This window comes from Filicampus tigris, chromosome 16 (genome assembly GCF_054856515.1).
Source record: "Filicampus tigris isolate MCC_2025a chromosome 16, RoL_Ftig_1.0, whole genome shotgun sequence".
In the NCBI taxonomy this organism is placed as follows: Eukaryota; Metazoa; Chordata; class Actinopteri; order Syngnathiformes; family Syngnathidae; genus Filicampus; species Filicampus tigris.
The window spans coordinates 6,603,872-6,626,016 of NC_141232.1; the positions used below are offsets into that span (position 1 = coordinate 6,603,872).

At 44.1% G+C, this 22,145-nt stretch overlaps 2 protein-coding genes across 7 annotated transcripts; both read right to left on the bottom strand.

Moving 5' to 3' along the window:
• Nucleotides 1–496: 496 nt before the first annotated feature.
• raver1 (ribonucleoprotein, PTB-binding 1) lies at nt 497–9,462 on the bottom strand. 2 transcript variants are annotated; one of them, XM_086055179.1, is made up of 14 exons: nt 9,032–9,462; nt 8,079–8,145; nt 7,433–7,902; nt 6,211–6,405; nt 5,893–6,013; nt 5,727–5,827; nt 4,387–4,468; nt 4,090–4,268; nt 3,785–3,866; nt 3,556–3,692; nt 3,004–3,075; nt 2,791–2,913; nt 2,532–2,597; nt 497–1,763 (listed from the first exon to the last, which is right to left on the bottom strand). In XM_086055179.1, exons 1-14 carry the CDS (start codon nt 9,359–9,361, stop codon nt 1,617–1,619), a joined length of 2,172 nt encoding a protein of 723 aa, XP_085911305.1. In that variant the 5' UTR covers nt 9,362–9,462; the 3' UTR covers nt 497–1,616. The 2 variants fall into 2 exon arrangements, with proteins under 2 accessions (XP_085911305.1, XP_085911304.1); XM_086055178.1 differs by having other exon boundaries at nt 4,387–4,465; nt 9,032–9,395.
• A 725-nt stretch (nt 9,463–10,187) lies between these two features.
• tyk2 (tyrosine kinase 2) lies at nt 10,188–22,080 on the bottom strand. Of its 5 annotated transcripts, none has more exons than XM_086055174.1 (24): nt 22,003–22,080; nt 20,556–20,754; nt 20,355–20,478; nt 20,145–20,283; nt 19,913–20,076; nt 18,629–18,986; nt 18,375–18,545; nt 17,018–17,175; nt 16,815–16,932; nt 16,542–16,728; nt 15,508–15,623; nt 15,267–15,428; nt 15,097–15,184; nt 14,341–14,468; nt 13,877–14,012; nt 12,917–13,068; nt 12,673–12,823; nt 12,510–12,601; nt 12,252–12,441; nt 11,983–12,101; nt 11,039–11,211; nt 10,825–10,942; nt 10,621–10,731; nt 10,188–10,548 (listed from the first exon to the last, which is right to left on the bottom strand). In XM_086055174.1, exons 2-24 carry the CDS (start codon nt 20,740–20,742, stop codon nt 10,396–10,398), a joined length of 3,495 nt encoding a protein of 1,164 aa, XP_085911300.1. In that variant the 5' UTR covers nt 20,743–20,754; nt 22,003–22,080; the 3' UTR covers nt 10,188–10,395. The 5 variants fall into 5 exon arrangements, with proteins under 5 accessions (XP_085911300.1, XP_085911301.1, XP_085911299.1 ...); XM_086055175.1 differs by lacking the exon at nt 22,003–22,080 and adding an exon at nt 21,413–21,578 and having other exon boundaries at nt 16,542–16,725; XM_086055173.1 differs by lacking the exon at nt 22,003–22,080 and adding an exon at nt 21,413–21,578.
• Nucleotides 22,081–22,145: the final 65 nt, after the last annotated feature.

Here is a 22,145-nt window from a genome sequence, read left to right on the forward strand (position 1 = left end):
GGCGCATAGAACATAATTTCAAAGAAATTTTGGGGGTTGACTTCGTTTAATACCCGCACGCGTCATTTCGCACTGTACAACAGAAACTTAAGGCCAATCAACTAAGCGTTCCATAGGCTTCCACTATTTTGCACAAGAGGTCCCCCTACAGGTCGAAGGTGAAGGTTACACCATGTCAATCAGTGCTAACTTAAGAGCCTCAATGCTAACCTAAGTCTTTCAAAACATTGATTTCAAAAGCACACCACGTTTGAACCTGCTGCATTGGCAGTAACACAGCGAGGTGACCCAGCTGGTAAGTCCAACTGGTCACCGCTGTGTGACCTGCGGTTGCCATAGCAACAACGGACCGAGTCCCACGAGCATTCATAAGTTACGTTTATATATAGCACCTTTTAAGGGACCCAACGGCACATTTGGATGCAGTTACTTTGAAAGGAGCCATTGTTCTATATTGTAAATGGTCCCCTAAAAAAAAAATGAAGTGACAGCAGAGTGGGTTTAAATAACATTTACTTTCTCTCTCACACACAAACACAAATTACAAAAAGGTGACCATGGAAGAACCAGCAGTTACAATCAAGTCAATTAGGTTTAATTGACCATCAAGAGTTTTGGACCGTGTCTCTTGGTCTATGAACAACAACAACAAGCTGCAAAATCATTCATAAGCACAGGACCAGAAGACATTCTGGGTGTGGCACACAAACATTTCGGGGAGAGAGAAAAGGGATCAAACTATTTACACAGCAAATAAAAAGACAGAGGCGGTACTGGCGTCAAGGCTCAGCATAGTCAGTCGTCTTCTTGCAAGGAGGTAATGGGTTCTTCATAATCAAACTGTTTGCTTGAAGAATATGTTTTTCCCCCAAATTAAATAGAAAAATACACAAAAGGAAAAACAAAACATGGTGAATTGCTTGGACTGCCAGAGGACTTAAACGCGTAAAAAATTTCAAACAAAAAAAAAAAAAAAAAAAACAAGCAGTGTGACCAGTGCGCTTCGAATGCACTCAACTAGTGGAAAGTGGGTGACAAGAAAACTCTACGGGTGCCAATCAAAGGAGAAGAAAACAACATTCTTAGGAAGACTTTTTTTTTTTTTTTTTTCAGTCCTGTAAAAGGCAGCCGAGAGCAAGGAAGGGTGGGGGCAGCATAAAACAGGTGTGGGTATTGAAAGGGAAAGACAGGAGTTGGGTGGTCTTACGTTCACAAGGAAGGCATCCCTTTGTCGGAATAGTGCGGAAGACATCAGTTTCAGACTTCCGTGACACAATCAAAATACCGGCCAAACTAGCTACTTACACGCCACACAAAAAAAAAGGAAAAATGTGACTTGATTAGCTTAACTTTGTAAAATCCCTGCTGGTAAACATGATAAACTACCACCAACAAGAAATGTAAAGGGCTATTTTAAAAAACAAATTTAAAAAAAAATGTAAACACACTAAAATTATATATACACAAACACAAAAATGGAGGGGGGAAAAAAACAAAACAAAAACAAGAATTCCTATAGAAGATAATTGGAAGGACCTCCCTCCAGTCCCTGTAGGAGATCCCTCCACATCCTGGCTTCTCACGTCGCCATTCTATGTCGTTTTCTTTTTTCCCTTTTAGAAGATACGCTTGCGCTTCAGGTAGGAGTCTGCGTAATGGCCGCCCAGGCCTTGGGAGTGCTGGCCCACGTAGCCGCCCTCGGGGCTGGGCTCCGGAGACGGGATGAGGCGGGAGAAGACGCGCTTGTGGCTCCCGATGGGGGTCTAAAGCAGTGTTGGGAAGGTAGGCGTTGGTTGAGGGGGGACAGTTGCCGGCAAGAAAAAAAAAAGTGCTGGATGCTGGGGTCTTTTACTCAATCCAGTCGGGGATGCCGTGTCAGCAATATCTCGCCTTCTCTGGGTTTGGTTTAAGCGTCAAAGGTGGAAAAATAACCCCCGACGTGGCCATTTTGTTTGTGGTGAAGACACTTTGTAAATGGGTGGGTGTATGGACCAAGGAAACTCTTGGTGCGCCCCCGATTAAAATGATAAATCGTCGAAATTCTCATCATTGGTAATATTTGCTTAAGGTAAAAACTATTCAGCTGTTCCAGCTATTCAATTATATACTTCTTCTGGCATCATCGCATTCAATCAACTTTCAAACTCCCATTATTATTTTACTTCTTTTTTTTTTCAAATTTTCTTATTTTTACGTGAATGGTGATTCCGCGTTACAGCCATTGTATTAATGTGAAAATTATATTTTGGGGGAAAATAAAAATTGGACAAAAGTGTTTTTCGCAGGACAGCGACGATATCAGTTAAAGCATCTTAAAGCAGTGTTTTTCAAACATTTTACACCAAGCACTACCACAAAAAAAAAAAAGAAAACAGAAACTTGGCTCTTTAAGTACCACCTTATCTGAAGCACACTTGCTTGCAATCCCTAGTGGTTGGGTGTCCTAATTTCCATTCAATCATACGTTTTTTTGGTTGTTGTTGCAAAGCTCTTTGCTTTTCTATTCTTACTATTATGTAAAAAGGAGTTACCTTCATTGTGTTGACAAGTCCTGGAGGGTAGCCAGAGGTGTGGCTCACAGGAGGCATCCCCACAGCCTGACGACAAACAAAACTACTTTGACTGTGTGTGCATTGGTACAGCGGCGATTGAACATGGCCTTTTTCTGTGCTACAGCAGCTCCCCCCCCCCTACCCCCTACACACTGACAAGTAAAAATCAATAGTACTGCATTAAAAGGGAAAGCTTAAAAAAAAAAAAATAAATAAAAAGTGACAGCTTCGAACTCACCCTGTTGAGCTGGCTGGGAGGCAGGCAGCCATTAGCGGAGGCGTCCGAGTTGAAATACGAGGACGGGGGTGGGCTGGGCGGGTAAGCGAAGTGCTGCTGGCTCAAGTCTGACGGATGAGAGAGCTGTAGAAAGCAGAAAGGGGGGGGGTGATAGGGATTGTTGTCAGATGTCTGCCAAGGTGCCATCCACTTCATCTCATTCGGATCATTCACCTGCTGTCCGAAGCCTGTCAAGTCACCCACGTGGTAATTCTCCTGCTCCTCGCACAAGTGCTGCAGCTGATCCTGATCACAAACAGCACATTAAAGAACTAAACTGATGATTAAACGGTTGTAGAAAAAAAAAAAATCATAATAAAACATGGGGGATGTCAAAAGCTAGAGATAAGCAATGTTCATTTGGATTTACAATATATACCATATTTGCTCAAATGGGATAAAAATATACTTCACTAATTGGCAGAGGGATCAAAAATCATCTGTGTTTATCCTTTTTTTTTTTCTTTGAAAAAAAAAAATGGCTTGCCAACTGCGAGAGAGGATTTATTAAAAACATGCAAACGTCTTGCGCAAACATTCTTTTTGTTGTTTTAGCACTGCGACACTGTTAAACAGAGTTGCATTGAATTTTGTTGGGCGCACAGATTAGCATTAGCAAGCAACCATGGCTTCTAACAAAAACACCCGATGATAGCTCGGTGACTGACAGAAAGGACCACAAGCCAACATTTCCTCTTTTTGCCTCAAGATTGAAACTGCGCTTACCCGGTGAAGAGGAGGATATTCTGCATTGTAAGAGTCCTGGTAGCGCAGATTGTAGCTGGGGTGCATGCTGAGGTGCTGGTTGGACACATTACTTAGCGTGGGTCTCTTTCTGTACGGGTGAGGTCTGCAGTTGGGTCCTGGAGGGGACGCGGGGAGAGCCGGCCATCGGACATTGGACTCTGAAAGGAGCACTTGGACAGATGGGGACGGGGGGGGGGGGGATACTCACCTGAGGGAAAAGCATTGTTGACAGAAAGGAAGGAACTCTGGGGAGGAGTCACATCTTTGTTTAGGTCTCCTAGGATGGAGGGCTGCAAGAGACGAACCCCAATTCATGTTAAGAATAACATTCCTGAAGCTAATATATATTGTCAGAATGAAAAAGAAAACATTAGATTTTTTTTATTTATTTATATATATATTTTTTAAATGGAGGCCGTTTCAAATACGCATCAGGTGGTTGTGCGTGCGGAGAGGAGGAATTGCAGAAGATTAAACCGCCAAATGAGGCGTGAAGTTTGGCTGGGGCCTCACCGCTTGCGCCCCGAGGCCGTCTGGCCCCATCATGCCGCCCAGCAGCGGCACAGACAGACCCTGCAGAGTGGGAGAGGGAGTCTGCGGGAAGCTGGGAGACTCCTGGTCCCTTGCCATCGCTCGGCTCAAAGGCGCCGGCTTCAATGGGGGCAGAGGGTCCAGACCGGAGACTACGCCACCTGTTTGTTATATTATGCAAAAAAAAAAAAAAAACCACACACACACACACACAACAAAAAAACAGACATCTTAATTTTAGAAACGAATCCATGGGATGACATTGGGGCCGCGTCGGACCTTGGGGCAGATCTCCGAGCAGATGGATTCCCTGCTGGACGGGCAGTGGGGGCAGAGGATTCTCCGTCAGGAGTCCTGCCTGCTGGGCAGAGGAGAGAAAGAGCAGAGTGGGCGAGGGAAGGTCACAAGCGGTCCAGCTGTGGTAAAGCGCTCAACGCACACATCACGCAAGCACACAACTACTCACCGCCATTTTGTTGGTTTGGAGCACTTTTTAGTTAAAGAATCAAAGCAACAAAAAAAAAAAAAAAAACAGCGACAAATCCATGCCATCGAGGTATCATGTAAATACACTCGCCATTCAACTTTCAGTACACCAGCTAAAGCGCCAAATGTGAAAAATAATGCCTTCAAAACGCCTATGCTCATTTAAATATGCAGTGACTGATTTTTTCATTTTTTTTTGCAGTTGTAGCAATGTAGAAAGCGCTACTAATAATACTATTAAATAGCAAATTTGAGTTAGAAGCCCATTACAACAGCTCTGCTCATTTTTCCTTTTGTGTTTTTCCATTCTTTTGTCATGGAGTGTTTATCGTAGGTCCGTTCTTGGCCATGACATTCAAAGGAGGAGAATATCTGCATCTTTGCAACAGCATCGTTTTTGTTTTGACGAGTATGTCAGCTTAAATGGAAGCCCGCCACTTGACTGTGACGGCACGGCGGATTTTTTTTTTTTTTTTTTTTTGGTTCAGCGGAAAGCGACGAGGAGCGTTGTCAACGCGGAGCAGAGTGCGTCCCCGGAGAAGATGTGGAGCGCAGTGACAGTCGGCGCTAGGGCAAGTCAAGTGATGTGAGAGCGATGACTAAACGGGAGTGGAGAAATGAACCGTCATTTTCTGTAAGCGCGTTTAATCACCAATAGACCAACGGTCTGCCGTTACAAAACTACACTTGCTTTTTTACTCCACTGATCGATGGTAACTTGAGTTTTGCTGCCCTCTCTGAAATGTTTTCAAAAGGCAGACTTGTTTGCTACAGCTCTTGATTTGATCTCATTAGACGGAGCAGGCATATCCAAGGAAGCAGCAGGCGAGCGCATGTCCTAGTTTGTTACATGAAGGTGTTTTTGGGTGTGAACAGGAAGAAAGCACTTCACACGGTCAGGCACAAACACCATTAGCACTCACTCGGGACACTAGAGGGCCTTCGTGACTGCAAAGCACCTGAGCCCAAAGAAGAGGATTTCCCAGAAAGGCTTGCTGATGGCAAAGTGAGCAGAGGAGGGGATGAGTGTGTTGTAAGGATGAATCAAAACTCTCGGAGTGCTTAAGGGTGGGTAGAGAGGTTTTGGGTGGGAGGTAAAAGGGAATAAAAAAAAAAAAAAATACGGTTGTCACCTGCTGGGCTTTCGCCTGATTTTGGAGCAGCAACTGGAGCAGCATGGCGGGGAGGGCCGGGTTGGCGAGTAGCGGCATGGAGGGGGGCGCCCCGAGGAGACCTGCGCGGTAGGACGTCAGGCATGGCGGCGCAAACCGAGACAAACTGGGAGGAAGCTCTCGTCACCTTGCTTGTGGCCCTGCGACAGCGGGTTGAGCAGCATCTGGAGGGCGGCCGGGTTGTTGAGGCCCGAGAGGATCTGCATGGCAGTGGGGTCCGGGAGGAGACCCTTGCCCCTGTTCACAGACTGCGACGGTTGGATCGTTACAATAGTGCGCACGCAACAACTAAACCTATGCCTGTATAATAAAATGTTTGATTTATTATTTCCTATGGAAAAATTGGTTATGAACAAATTGGAGTCAACCAGCATCCCTATGCTCAGATTGAAGTCAACTTTAAAAGGGCGCCACTGTCTTAAGAATGTGGGTCTGGGCCACTTACCATGGTCTGGGCTGCGATCAAAGCGGCGAGCATGCTCCGGCCGGGTGGACCAGGGGCACAGAAGGACGCCCTGATGTGCGTGCCGCCGCCCAGCAAACGGCCATCTGACAGCCGCTGAGCCTCCTCGGCCATCTCAGCCGTGGCAAACTCCAGCACCGCGAAGCGCCGGAAACTTCCATCTTGGCCCTGAGCCAACTGCGGGGGAAAAAAAAATAAAAGGTCATTTAAAAACAAAATCTATAAGCAACCACTCCCCCTAGTTTAAATTAAAAAAAAAAAAACAGCCAGTCTTGCCTTTGTTCAGCTTTGTCTCACACACACAATGAAACGCTGCCTACCTTAACACAAGAGATCGGTGTATGAATGCGCAAGTAACTCAGTATTTACAAATGTGAAACTGAAAACAGACCAAATAAAAACTAAAATGACCCTCATTTCCCCATTTATGCCGCACTTTGTAGAATGAAAACTAAAAAAAAAATTAAAAAAAAAAAAAAAAAAAAAAGACACCAGAAAACCAGCAGCCATACATATGATCTAAAGAGACACGCGCTGTCATTCCAGAAACGTCTGTTGAATAACACCACCTGGGGGGAGTCAGGCGGTCATCACCATGGAAACCAGCAATGCTCTGGGTGGCCACATGCAATCTGGGCTAAAGGTGAACGGCAGTCAGAGATGACCAACGCATTTTCCCCTCACATCTTCGATTAGGTAGGTCAAATGTACATTTTTTTTGTCAGTCCGCATGGAAATAGATGAGCAGGCTGTCAAGTGCATGCCAAAGCAGCAGGTGGCGCTACTACCCCTGATAGCCAAAACGTGGGCCCAGATGAATTATTCCATGTGATGAAACACATTTCTGGAATGTTTAACTTCCATGGTAGCCTAGAAATGCTGGACAGTGACAGAATCCATAATTTAAGAGCTGACCTGCAGTTTTAATTTAACTAGCATTTATGAACCCCGGATAACATTCAAGAACAGGAAAGCCAGATTGCATCCAAAGAATTGAAAGAGAAAAATGGAGAAGAGGCAGCTCGTGAGATAAACTACACCACATCACGCCAGGTGTCAAACCTACACAAATCACACACATCTGAATAACTAAAGCACACCTATCATTGTCCAAATACTTCTGGGCAGAAAATGAGTCACCGTGGAGTGGGAGAAGGTTCCAAATGGTCGAAACACACTTTTGCGTCAATGTGGCGAGTCTGACCTGACAGAAAACTGGCGGGTGGGCATCAGCCAGCGCGTTACGGAGGTCTTGGGCAGTCACAACACTCTGAGGGAGGCGATCCACACAGAGACACTTTGAGTGCAGCAACGGGTACGTGAGCGAGCCCACCTCGGTCCAGTGCACGTAGAGCATGCGCGAGCCCAGCTGCTTTCCGAGCAGCTCCGACTTGGCCCGCGCCGCCGAGTCCTTCTTCATGTACTCCACAAAGCCGTAGCCCTTGGAGCGACCGCTGGATGCCCGGTACACCAGGAAGCAGCGCTCCAGGTTTCCGAAGGGGCGCACCAGCTCCTCAAACTGCTGCTGGGTGAAGGAGCGTGGCAGGTTGGCGATGCACAGCAGGGCGTCGGTGGGTTGCAGCTGCACGGAGATGTCCCGATCGCGGAGCGCGTGCTGGTGGAACTCCTTGATGGCACTTTGCGCCTGCTCGCCGTTGAGCAGCGTCACAAAAGCTGTGGGACGAGGGCGATGATAAAATGTTAGTCGAGCAACAAAGCTAATATCGAACTTGGGCTAAAAAAAAATCCATTTTCAACTTGGTATTTATTTTCTGCTATTCAAGGAGCCCCTTCTCCACATTTTACTTTATGTATTCACTTATTTATTTTAAACCAAATACATTACCAACCTGTGCCCTTGTATTTGTCTACGAAGCAGTACTTCAGGTCATAGTTTCCCAGTAGCTCATGAACCTCCTGGAAAAGAAAGAGCAAAAATATTTAATCATGAAAATATTAAAATCCAAAAATGGCAACTTAAATAATCACAGCCATAAATAAATCTATATTCTGATGGGAGATGCTGGTCGTTAGTTGAATTCTCTACTTTCCGATCATGATCAGTGGGCTAAAGTGGGGTGCTGGGAAGGGGGGAGGCGGTCTACCGATGCCAACTCTTTGTTGGGAGGAGAAAATTGTTCTACGCTGCGTTTGTCCATTCACAAACGAACGGCGATGTTGTCGAGCACTTTCTGAAGCGTTTTGTCCGCACGCCTTCCACCTTTTGTTTGAACGCAACTCGCATCTCGAAACCCACCCTTTTCCTGAACAATGGTATCGCCCGCAGGCCCCACCGCTCGCCACGAGTCAGGCACGTTCCAAAACAGGCGAGGCGGGGGGTAGTTGGGGGCAATAGGGCTTCATGAGTTTAATCAAATCAGTTGATGTGGTCAAATTTGACTTTGTGCCAACATAAAATGAACAAACAAAAAATAAAATAAAACACGTAAAGTGTGACTGATCCACAACTGTGACTGTCGTCCAATTAAATTAAATGCCCGGCGTGGACGTTGTTGAGGCCTGACTGATGGCTCAGGCCACACTTGACAGTTAACTGACCAGCTGGAGGTTCATTAAATTAAACACGAACACATTTGTAGCGCAATTTACAACCACATACTTCGTTCGTTCAGTAAAGCGTGGCTTTTTTTTTTGGTGGGCGGTTCAATAATGGCAAAGGGGTTGCTAATTAACGTTAAACTATTGTTGTTTAATGGCCAGACGGAGAGTAGCGTGGCACGGCTAGGTTAACACTAGCCAAACGACGCCTGTCACTTCAATCAGAAAAAGTTTCAAGCCTGACCTGATTGCTGACGTCAGACGGCAGATTTTTGATGATTATCTTCCTGCGGTTGTAAAACTCTCGCCGAGTTCTCTCCAAGCGGCTTTGGATCTCTTGGGGGCTCAGCGGTGTCAAGTCTTCGTCGGCCCTCCGCTGACCCTCGCGTCCCGCTGTCGGGATCTCTTCGCCGGCTTCGAGCTCCAGATACCGGTGATCTCCGGGCCTCCACTTTTCGCGATCGGCGGGTACAGCGAGGTCGTACTTTTCGTGGAGCGGACGGGAGACGAAGCCGAGCGCTGTGTCTGTGCTTTCTTCTTTGGCGTTTGCGCTCACAGACACGACGGCCGCCATCACTCGACTCGGTGGAAGTTTTGGTTACGCTGGAAAAGCCAGTCGCATTTGAGCAGTTTAAACAATACACACATGGGCCCAACGCCGTCTTCGATTGGACGAGGGGTATGTGACGTCAATGGGTGGGGTTACGAGTGTTTGTGCCCTGCCCAAACCGGAAATGACCAACGTGACGGTCAAGTGCACAGAGCCGACTTATTATTTTATTTTAATTTAATTCTGACCAATATTTTTGTAATCTTTTATCCGACTGATAATTTTATTGTTAAATTAAACATTTAAAATATATCTGGGGGTCCTTTTACTAGATTGACTAGTGTTAACTTTCCTAATTCTCAATTTCTTGACCTGCCTCTCTTACAAATTTACATTATCATTAACAGTATTAGTAGTAACGCTGTATTCTGTTAAGATGTTTGTCAAATTGTGTGCATTAATAAGTGGGTTTGCAGGTGTGTGCTGAAAATATTACCAGTAAATAAATTAATAAAGGTATATAAAAATGTAATCAAAACTCGTACACGTGTATACCTACTTTTGCACCACCTGTATTTAGGCGAATTTTCATTTGAAAATTGTCGACCATTTTACTTTCGTGTAGATTTCCAGCTTGTTGAAAAGGGAGAAAAGCAGCCTTAGACAAACAAGAAAGCTTCTCAAAGACACTTTCGTATGATTCCAGAGTGGCTGATAAGACGTTATCAGGTACTCTTGTGGAAACATTTACTGTAGAAGCAGGGTCCTAATGGTCCGGTAGATGTATTGCTGGTGCCAACCACTGTGAATGTGCATTGCAATACGCAATGGTGAAAAAAGGCAAGGGGAATGTGGAAAATTATTTATTAAACTAATAAACAATTTTATGGTTTGTTAAAAAAATCTAATGCAAAAACTAACAACCCTGTAAAATGTATAAAAATTCAACAACTGAATGGATACTTGCAAGTTTACCTTTTTCTTCACGATGCTCCTTGTTCATCATAATGATGCTGGACCACAATTTATGGAGTAAACTGACATTTGTAAATGTATTTCTAAGTGGTATTCAAGCAAGTAGATTGAAGTCCAGTTCGAAAAAAGTCAATATTTGGCTGTGAGCGAACATCTTCCAGTTGCTCAAAGAGGGAATGGAACGACGGCCTTTCTGCAGGATCTTGATCCCAACATTGCATGGTTATACTCTTCAGCTGTGGTCAGGGAAAAATAAGAGTATTAGACACCCATTAAAGCCCTCAACTAGATGTCATGATATTGGTTACCTCAGGCGGGCAGTCTGTGGGACAAGGCAAGCGCTGGCACCGCTCCAACAAGCCAATGAGCACATTCACATTCATCTCTCTGGGGGATAACCCCGCCATCTTGCCAAACTTCTACAAAACGGAAGACATGGTGTGTTTGAAACAGAGTGACGCGCAAATGTGATTTTTGTGCTGGCTCCACGAGGCAAGGGACGGCGGGCATACCACTGGGGGGCTTTGGCTCGGGTTGCAGCGGGTCAGGATCTCGTACAGCGTCACGCCAAAGGACCAAACATCGGAGCGAAAGGAGAATTTGTTGAGTTTCAGGCACTCGAGGGCATACCTGTTAAGCGTGCAGCACAAAGCATCAAATAACCCATGGCCGTCCCGTCTAATAGACGCCATGCCCCGATTGTGTATGTGTGTGTTACAAACTCACCAAAACACTGGACTGTCACCGTCTTCGGACACGCGGTAGTAGGTGTCATTCTCAGGGATATATTTGGACAGGCCAAAGTCGGCGATCTTCACCAAGCTGTCATTTTTCACTAAGATGTTACGTGCAGCGAGGTCCCGATGGATGTATCGCTTTGAGTGCAAGTATTCCATCCCCTAGGAAATCGCATGAGATCAAATATGATGACTTATCATATTGCAGTACATTCCAGACCAAAAACCTAAATGACAAAAGGCATTCTTTTTGACTCTTTGATGTGAAATGCCGACAACAGGAACCCTAACGGGGAGCGTCGTTAAATGGTCGCTGAAAAGTCTTTTGCCAACTCTGGGTAGGTCTCTAAAGGGGAAGTCGACCCCCGCAAATATCTTTGCAATAATATGTTCTATGCGCCTTCACAAGTCCAAACACGGCATTTTGATTAATATTGTGTTTGCAGAATATGAGTCAAGCAGCAAAATAATACTGAATAGCGTGTAAATAGTGTGTAAAGTTTGCTAAATGTAAAAGTGCAAGTGATGATGTAACGTACATACACACATGCATGGTACAATCCACGCACACGCTACTAAATACTGCTACTACTAAATAGCATGCAAATAGTGGGTAAAGTTTGTCAAATGTAAAACTGTTACTCTGGTGAGTATTTGAAAATGTATTATTTTTTTCATCAAAAGCACATTCTCATTGTTGTTGGTGGTACTTTATAGAAGAAAAGGACTGTCCAGGCAACACTAAAGCAACAATTATTAGCATAAAAGTCACTGTTGTGCATTTTTTTCCCTTTGACTCACAGAACTAGGGCATCTTGAGCTAAGAATTAAAATGCTCACTTCCATACAACAGGCATGACTTCCACACACACACACACACACACACACACACACTGAACTACGCGGCAAAGCAAAGTCAAGTCAACAGCTCACCTGGCAGATCTGCTGAGCAAACAGCAGGCACTGGGACGTACTGTGCTCTTGTTTCTGAAGGTATTTTTCCAGGCTGCCCAGCGGAAGGAACTCCATGATGAGCTGCACCACCTGTCCTCCTGTAAAGGAAGTTAGAAACATTGTGTTTCGGAAGGGAACCTGTAAACATTTTCTATATTTGTTTGCTCTCTGTTTTTTTTTTGGTACGTTCACGTTGTCAACACTGAGATTTAATCGTACGTCTTTGTATAAGGCAACTGGGGCCTCACCTAATTCAGTGCAGCATCCTTTATACTTGACAATGTTGTTGTGATCCAGGGACTTGAGGGTCTCGATCTCCTTCAGCCAATATTTGGGCAAGGGGCCGTTTTCTTGCTTCAAAGCCTTGACGGCCACGAGCTCTCCCGTGCCGTCGTTGGCGGGGTCGTACATGTACAGCGTCACCATTCCAAAATTACCCTGAGAGGCGGACGGCGTGAGTTCGGCTACACGGAGGCAGCAAAAGACCCGCTGGGAGATGAACTCACCTTTCCTAAGATGTTCCTCTTTTTCAGGTGACGCTTGAGAAACACGGTGGATTGAGCCTGAGGAAGAGTTTCGCTGGGGGATATATCAGGATCTGTGCAGGGGATAAAATATTCAACGGCAGGACTCATTGTCATATAACGTCGAACGACTTTGAGAGCGCACTTTTTTTCATGATGTCAATGAGGTCTCTGAGCAAACAGCAGAAGAGAGGCCTCTCCAACGGCTCGTAGGAGAGACACTTGTTGATGAAGATTGTCAGGTCCTGGGAGGACGGCTCCATCAACTTTCCCTTTTGCTGATAGAAGCGTTCTTTCTGTGGAAAAGATACGGTTGGAGGTGATTCAAATCGAAGCAGCCGCCACGTCGTGTGGAGCGCCGGTTCGGGGGGGGGGGGTGGTTGGCCGACCTCCAGCAAAGTGGCGCCGCTCATGGGGAGCTGGCCGTCGTTGCAGATTTCCAGCAGCGTGACGCCAAAGCTCCACTGGTCGGCGCCGATGCCGACGGGCGCCTTGCTGTAAACGCACTCGGGAGCGATCCAGGGAATCCGCTCGAGTCGCTCTGCAGCAAGAGGGCGATGACATAAAGATTTACGTGTGACCAAGTAGCAGGATTTTATTAAAGTATGTAGCATTTGATTTATTAATGTAACAATACAAAGAGCTCATTGCTAGAAGATGATACATATACTCTTCCAAAATTCCGAACAACAATGAAAGGTTTATTGTTTCTATTACCGGCGTGAAATGATGGAATAAGCTACATTCAGACTTAAAACAATGTTTAAGTTTGAAATCAGTTTAAGAACAAATACAAAGAAATTATTTTTTTGAATTATGAGAAAAATTAGTTGTGCAGATGCGAAAGAAGTAAACTGTCTGTTTTGTTGTTGTTTATCGGGAAACTGCAGCAAGCAAACTGTATTATTGGAATAAGCGGTGGGATTAAATAAATGATGCTTCTTCCCACTCCCTTTTGAACATGTTAATTCACTATTGACTATAAAACTTGATTTTGGTTTTGTTTTGCTGTTGAACAGCCATGATGTTGTGTTTTTGTTGTTTATTTTATTGTATATTTCTTCTTCAGGATGCCTTGTGTTGTCTATATCTACATGTTCAAATAAATTCATTCATAGCAAAACCCTATTTATGTCTAAACAAAACTCATAAACTCACCTAACTGTACTGCACTGACACCAAGATGCCACCAGGTGGCGGAGAAAAACAGTGAATAGAGAGATTTGCATCGAATAATGTAGGATCGTTAATAGATTTCACCCTACGATGCTGATACACTTTAAAATGATGTCAAATCAGAACATTTTAAAATACATTGCACTCACTCTGCCGTTATTAATGGTACTGACCTTCCTGGCAAAGTATACTGGGGCAAATTCCCGGGTCACTCAGCTTGACTAAAGGAGACGCACCTTGGCCCAGGCCCCGCCTTGCCACCAGGACGTTCCTGGCACAAACGTTTCCGTGGGTGACACCTTTATTTGCCTACAAGAATGCAGACCCCGTTAGGAGTTAGCTACCTGTCAGCCACGATACATTTCACAACATCTGTCACATGGCAAATTAGTGCCACTTCACGTGATTTATCACAAGGTGTGGCCTGCGCAGTAGTTAGCTCTCGGCTCTAGATATGTGGCTGCCGACACTGTCAACACTGATTCTGATCACTTAGGCTGCGTGCACTCAGAGGGAAAAAAATTAATGGGATCTGAAATCTTCAGATCAGTATCGAGCCTTATGAATGTGGCTACAAATCCGCTATGTTGCTGCTTTTTAAAGTGAGACACATATTGACAGACGAAGCGCAACTTACGAGGTAATTCAGGGCATTGGCAAGTTGTTTGGCCACAATAAATTTCCACCGAGGCGTCAATTTGGCTTTTTCTCTGCGAAGGAAAACGTCTAAAGGCCCAAATTCCACAAATTCCTCCACCATGATATCTGCGAGGGAAAGCACAAGAGGTTTATTTTCAAAATAATCCCAAAAAAATCTAATTGCAATTTTTCCCCCCCTCCTCAATATTAAACTTGGTATTTAATATGCAATATTTTTTTCAAGGGCCTCTTCCCATTTTCTTTTTTTTTAAATAAACCAGCAAAAAATTAATCTGTATTACAATAAACAATATCAGAATTATTATACATATATTTTTTTTATCTTATTCATGCTCAAACAAAATAAGTCTACTTGATTTGGAATTGTTAACTTACTAAAAAAATGGACTCGCAGTCTTTTAAGCATTCACTAGATGAGCCCGTGAGCACTGTGATGTCAATTTCTTTTTTCTGTTAAATGATATTTTTATTGTATAATCAACCATCGTGTGTTTATGTTTATAAAAGTTTTTTTTGAGGGTTTTTTTTTTTTGTCGTTGTTTGTTTTGTTTTTAGATCAAAGTACAAGCTGACTGTGAGTTTGGACAAGATTCAAGCTTCAGTAAGTACTAAAGCCAAATCACACATAAGGAGGAAGTGTGTGTATGTGTGTGTGCGTGTGTGTGTGGCGGGGTGTGGGTGTGTTGAGGAAGTAGCAAAGAGGGAAGTGGACGACTCTAATGTGTGCTCTCACTTTCAGATCCGTTGACTGACAAACCATGGACAAACACCAGGTGATTGTGAGACACGTGGCTCATGAGACTTGCCATCTCAAAGAAAGCCTAAAGCAAAACAAGTCGAGCATTGATTTTGAATCAATAAACAACGCATTCCCGGACCGCTCGCAGCGTGACGGGCGCTTACGGACGTGATATCTTCATTGCTTTGCTCGAGAACCTTGACCACCACTTGGATCTTGTCGTATTTATCGCCGCTCGAGCCGTCGTCCTGCTCGTCGGCTGCTCGCCCGACTTGCAGATGTGCCAAGTAGATGTGTGTTCTAGTGCCAAAACCCAAATGCTGCCCCTGTCCGTAAACACAACACCGGGCGCCTCAGCCACGTGAGCTCGCAAAGCGTCGATGGCGCAACGAACCGGCTTCTCACCAGAATCAGGTCTTTGTACTTGATTTGGAAGCATAGCTCCAACTTGTTTGAGGATAGAGTCTGCGCGTTGGCACCGCCGTCCACGCCGTGTCTCTTCACGAGGAGGTTGGACAGCTCTGCGGCGGACAAACAAGAAAAAAAACGTGGTCAGCGGCACAACAGAATTGCCATAGTCAAAGACATATGGCCGTCATTGTTTAGTGCTCATAAAAAGTCTGCCATCGACAAATTTATTTGGATTTTCACAGTCTGGCCATTCAATCCCAGGGATTTATTTAGGGGTTTTTTTTCAATTTTTTTCAAATGCTAGGAGAACAGAGGGTCTGAAAATGTCTGGTAGTGAATGAGTTCATTGAACGCATGTCAAACTGAAAAATATTCTATCCGAATTGTACGACTTATACACGGGGTGGCAAGCAGGAACCAAATTCCTTCTCATCTCTCAAATCGTGACAACATTTTTTTCATTGTGCCCCAATGAAAAAAAAAAAAAAGAGTACAGAATGCACTTGTTTTGGCTCTGAAGGTGAACCTGAAGTGATTCTGCTGCTGCCCAGTGCAGGTGCGGACAAAAATAATCCTTCACTTTTTTTTTTTTTTGCTTCACCACCTGGCTATTTTTCTTTATAATTCACTACAATGTAAACATAATACACTGTATTATTGACGAGCATTTTCTTAGCCTGTTTTTGATGTCTAAATAAATTCAAGGTGAAGAATGTCCAAAGGGGCCTTTCATTTAATTTTTTTTTTGGTATGGCCCCTTTGAAGAAAAGTTTTGTACACCCCTGGACTAATCCATTCGTCGGCTAACTATGAGCACCACAGGTTGTAGTAGGCTAGTAGGCAGTCTTTACTTTCATTCAGAGATGACTTCGTTGGCTAAATCCCCCCCCCCCACCTGTACGCATTTAAGATCCCTTAAAGAACTACATTGGCCCTATATTGTGGGAAAAAAAATGAAGCACTAGGCAGTGGAGCCAGATTAGGTAGCACAAACACTTGATTTAAGTTGAACTGAATTAAACACAAACCTCCTTGCCGGGGCCGACAGCATTTTTTGATAGTATAGTTCTCTGTGCCCGATTTGAGGATGTAATCCCTCAGGGTGTTTGTGAGCTCCTTCACACTGGAGAATGTCTCCTGCCAGCCATCCAGGGTGAAGACGGAATCTTTATGCTGGATGCAAAACAGCCTGTGGCCCGCCGTCGATCCGTTCTGCTGGCCATCGATAAGTCTTTTTTAAAAAAACACCGTCACCTCGACTGGGCTGCGATGGCTCGGACTTAACGGGCGCGGCGACTCACCTGGGTTTTGTTTGGCACGGCCAGGACGAGTCGGTGATAGTTGAGGATGCTCCAGCGGACGAGGCAAGCTTCTTCTTCCGCGTCCTCCTTTTTCAGCTTGTGTAGCACAAAGTCATCACTGGAAGCACACCGCAGTTGTGATAGAACAGGTTTCCGTGGCGCTTGCGGAGTACCGCAGAGAGGGGTTGAAAACAAAAACTCACTGTATTGGTCCGTGCAGTCCATTAGCTTCACTCAGCAGCACCCTGGGGGGCGCCACCTCATGACAAAGATAGTGGTGGGCGTCCGCAGTCAGCCGGTAGTATCCATCGAGCAGGGAGATGAAGGAGCGGGCCTCCTGGCTGGAGCTCATCTCAACCTCCTACGTGCACATTGACAAAGACAACGAGTGGCGCTTACCAGCACAGCTGCCACCTACGGACGCATTCACATTCTGAAGACACAAAAATGCCAGAAGCGCACAGCGAGCTCGCAGAGTCTAAATGACTTATAAAAACGATTTAAAAAAAAAAAAAAAATGAAAAAAAAAAAGCTGTGTGAACTAGTGGAAACTGTGTATGAGGAAAGGGAGGGAGGAAATGACCCCACTTGCGCCAAAAGATTTGTGGCATTTGACAATGTTGTTTCTCGATTTTTCCGTTGCAGTTTTGCAGGTAAATCGGTGCGAGGGTCACTAATCTGATGTGCGACCGTTTGGGGATTGTTCAATTTGGTTGCAATCGATTTTTTTAATTTTTCAAATATTTCTTTTTTCCTTTTTTTTTTAAAATCCTACTTAAAGTTGGTAAAACACTAAAAAACAAGGAAAGTAAATTATGTTTTTGAATGACAATGAGAGGTGCAACGATCCATGTATTATCAATGGAATCAATAATTATTGTTGATAATCAATTAATCTTTTCAAGACCTTGTTTCGCTTAAAATTGTCCAAATCCCCGGAATTTCAGCCTCTCAACAGTAAATATTCTCAAATTTCTGTAGTCCTTCATTAAAGTAGACTTATCTTTGGTTTGAATCAAAATCAATCATTTGCAAATATCTGCTTTGGCTTTGGTAAACAATGATCACCATTTTTGCCCGCTTTCTGACATATTACAGAAAAAAACAATAACTAACTCCATTTTTTTGCATTTTCTGCATTGTCAATTCGAAATAACCTGTTTTTGAAAAAAGGGATGGAAATTAAAACGTGTTTTTAATCCGATTCAGTGATTCATCGACAACATAATCTACAGATTAATAGTTCAAATAATTATTAGTTGCAGCCATGATTACAATATAACTAACTTGAATCCAATCTTTGGACCTGAATATCACGCTTATGAATTTATAAAATATTATAGAAATAAACAGCCACCCAATCCCACACATGCAAAAGAATTGCTGCTTTGTTTTTTGTAAACGCAATAGATAAAGTAAGGCATCATTGAGTGAGCGTGGCCTTCATTTTTCAGTATTATTTTAGAACCGAAGACAATTTCCTGGTATGCTTTTAACATACTTGGCCAATCAAGATGACTCCGATTCATCCCGAACGATGAATGCAATCAGCGCTCTCACCATGCAGCGATTGTCCTGAGTGCTAATGCAAACATTAGCTTCACTAATGGCGACGTGAATGATTCCTGAGAAGTCACAGAAGGGGGTCCACTCGACGGGAGCGGCCACACTCGGCTGGCTGGAACGTCGCTTGGTTTTCCTTCCATAGTCGGCGCTCAGGATGCCGTTGGCCTGCATGACGGAAAAAACACGAGCAAAAGGTGAATGAGGAAGAAGCAGGAAGTAGCAACATCTCCTGCGATGATATGACAAACCTTCTTCTCGCTGCACGTCGTTTCCCTCCACTGAAGCCCCGTGTTGGCAGATACCATCAGCTCATGCGCGGCCGCCGCCCCGCCGTCCCCCCTCGAAGCATCCGGACTCGCTTCTTCGTCGTCCCCGCTCAGCCTCAGGTGGCGCACGACGAAGGTCTCGGAGCCGAAACGCGGCGCCAAGCACTCGAGAGCGTAGACGTACTTGCAGATAATCTCCTTCACGTCCGGCTGCTTGGCGTCCATGTTGTTCTGGTAGGTGCGCATGGATCGTTCAAACATCCACCGCAGCCTCATCTTCGTAAGGACTTTGTCTTCTGAGATGTACTTGGCATAAGACTTTGGGATGCATTTCACAAAGCTGGAAGAGACACCACCGTTAAATGACGTGGCCTCAGAAATCATTCACAGAAATACAAATCAAATTTTAGAGATATTTTTTGGACTTCTCGTAATATATATGTATTGTTATTACCCTTTCGCACTGAAAAAACAAACTTTTTATTCTTTCAATATTATTACTGTACTTATTTCTTGTAATATTATGGCTTTTTGCCCGAAATATTAGGACTTTAGTTTTTGGTTTGACATTTTTTTTTCTTGGAAAAGTACGACTTCATCTTTGTGATATTATGACTTTATTATTGATTTATTATTACCTATTTCTTCTAATATGGCTTTTTCTTCTTAAGGGGGAAAGTAACCCCCAAAAAATCTCAGCAATAATATGTTCTATGTTTACTAGCCTACACATGGCATCCTGATTCGCAGCAAAATTCACCCGTTTTTAGCTATCTCAGGGCGTGGCCATTTTGACCTGTAATATTATGGCTATTTTCATCATGTAATATTATGACTTCACAACTTTTTTTTTTGTTTTTTTTAACACTACTTCACTAAGGTCCACTGATAGTGTAGTGGTACACACGCCTGAGTTGTGTGCGGGCAGCGTGGGATCGATTCCCGCTCAGTGACAGTGTCTATGTGTGCCCTGTGACTGGCTGGCGACCAGTTCGGGGTGTAGTCTGCCTTCGCCCATTGACGGCTGGGATAGGCTCCAGCAATTCCCCGCGACCCTGTATAGGATAAGCGGTTTGGAAGATGACATGACATGACTACTTCACTACTTAATTACTCTTTCCAATAAAGTGAGAACACGCTTTGAAGGATATTACAGCTCAGTTTTGATTGACACTGTAATATTGCCTATAAAATGATGATCATCTTCATGACGGCAGGACTTTGGCTACAGCTGATTAGATTGTGCATGTGCCCCGAGTATATTACCTGGTCTTTTTTGAAACGCGCTGCAAGGTGCTGCCCGTCTGCAGTGCCAGGTGCACGATGTGGAGCATGGCCATGCCCAAGCTCTCGGTTTTAAAACGACTTAGCTCCTCTTCTGTGTTTAAGTTCTCCATCGGAATGAGTTCATTCACAAAGTCATATTTAGCCTGTCGGGAAGAGATGACGCTGTCAGGGTACCAGCGAGGCAATGCGCTGCGAGAAGTCCGACACAAACCTGGGCAAATAAATACTCCACTGATTTGATTTCCAGCACTGGTTGGCCTTCATCGTCACCATGCGTATAACTTTTGACAGTAAAACGAGTCACATCTGGCTCTTTGTCATTAAATCCATGCCAATTGCGAAAGTAGAACCTGCACAACGAGGAAACAGGTATTGAGTGACACTATGGCGCCTTGTTGTGTATGATGATTACATTACCTACCTCATTCGGTAGTGAATAATAATAGAGGACCCCTCCTCTGGGTGAAAGACGTGATTTGGACTGTACCAGCAGCATGACAGGGGGTCATACAGAGCAAACAACGCATTAAATAGAGGTGCTATCCCTGTATAAAACACACAGTTCACACAATCTGATTTTATGTTATTTTATTTCCGTCTGCATCAAAGTCATTATGCTCACCGACAGCCTCTGCGGCTGAAATGCACAGCTCCTCTGCGGTGACTTGTTCTGTGGCCGTGTGCGACAAATAACGCTCTTCATTGGGGCTCCAGAAGAGGTACACATGGACGCCGTCATCCTGAGGGGTTAGCAGGTGTTCCGCTGATGACCTTCGCATGGAAAGCTTGGACCACCCCCTGACTGGCATGACGGCAGAATCCTGATGCGCACACACACACACATATTATCATTATTAACATGTCCAAATCTGGACCTGCACAGTGGACGATTGGTTAGCAAATACATGTATACACTAGTGCAGGGTGATTTTTTTTTTTTTTTTAACTAGTTTGCACAAAGCGACATAAGAATACGCAGTCAGTATACGTTTTGCATTTATGTATAAATGCGTATAAGCAGGTTTTGCATTTATGGCCTAATATTTCCTAGATGTTTAATGTTATTATTATTAAAAAGCAAATGACAGACTTAAAGAAAGAAAATGGAAGGCATAACACAATTCTGATTAGACTTTGTGAATAACACGAGTAAGTACAGTACCCCAATTTGCGTCAGGACACTGAATAGCAGCAATCAGAATAAAAATACATAAACGACCCAAGGTAATACAGTATAGGATTAGTTACTATAAGTTCAAAAATGAAGGAAGAACAAAAAATAGAGGGAGCCGGCAGTATCCGGAAACTTAGTGGTGGGAAGCATTAGTGAGACCACACGTAGATGACATGTTAACACGTCGGTCTCTGTGTTGTATGTCGACGACTAACGACAGTAGCAAACCTCGTCATTTTACTTCATCGTTGTTGTAGTGACTCCGTCATGACGGAGAGGAGAGAACGAGACCAAGCCGATATTACCTTTCAACGGCGACCTTTGGCAGGGCTATCCGCTTAGAGACGTTGTAAAATTATTAGTCGGTGTTAAGACTTCCATCAAAATTCGTCAGCATTTACCCCACCAAGCCTCAGTTTCTCTGTCTCTCCCTCTCTCGAACCCTCGAAAACAGTTTACTTCCCAAACCAATCCCGGAAGTGACGTATGAACCCCCACACCACCCACGACAGAAGGTTGAAATTTATCGGGGGGAAAAACCGTTGCTGCATTTTATAGAAAAATAGCGAACCAATCGTATGGTTCGAGGTGTACAGCTCACCCATACACTTGCTTGAAAATTAATACAAAGGAGTACATGCTACCTGTGTTAACTGCTATGCTAATCTGTCAAGAACAAGCTATTTAATAAAAAAAGACGTTGATATGAATACATCTTTTGCCAATTATATGAGTACTGTAACAAGTTCTCTGCTGGTTTGAGAGACACTCCTTTACAGCCGATGTAATAGATACGTACTTACTTACTTTCTTCCTCTTAACCACTAAAAAGGGATGCAACTCGCGCATTTAAAGTGTCTGTGATAAGACAAAACAGGAAAATTCCAAGAATTACCCTTTCCTGGTTGTTTTGCAGCGACTATGTTTGGCCTATCCTTAACCAAGGGTTTAGATATTTCACCAAAATTCGGTCATACTTAAAGGGTGTTGCCTCGATTTATGGTGACGAAAACACTCACCTACACGTCAACATAAAAA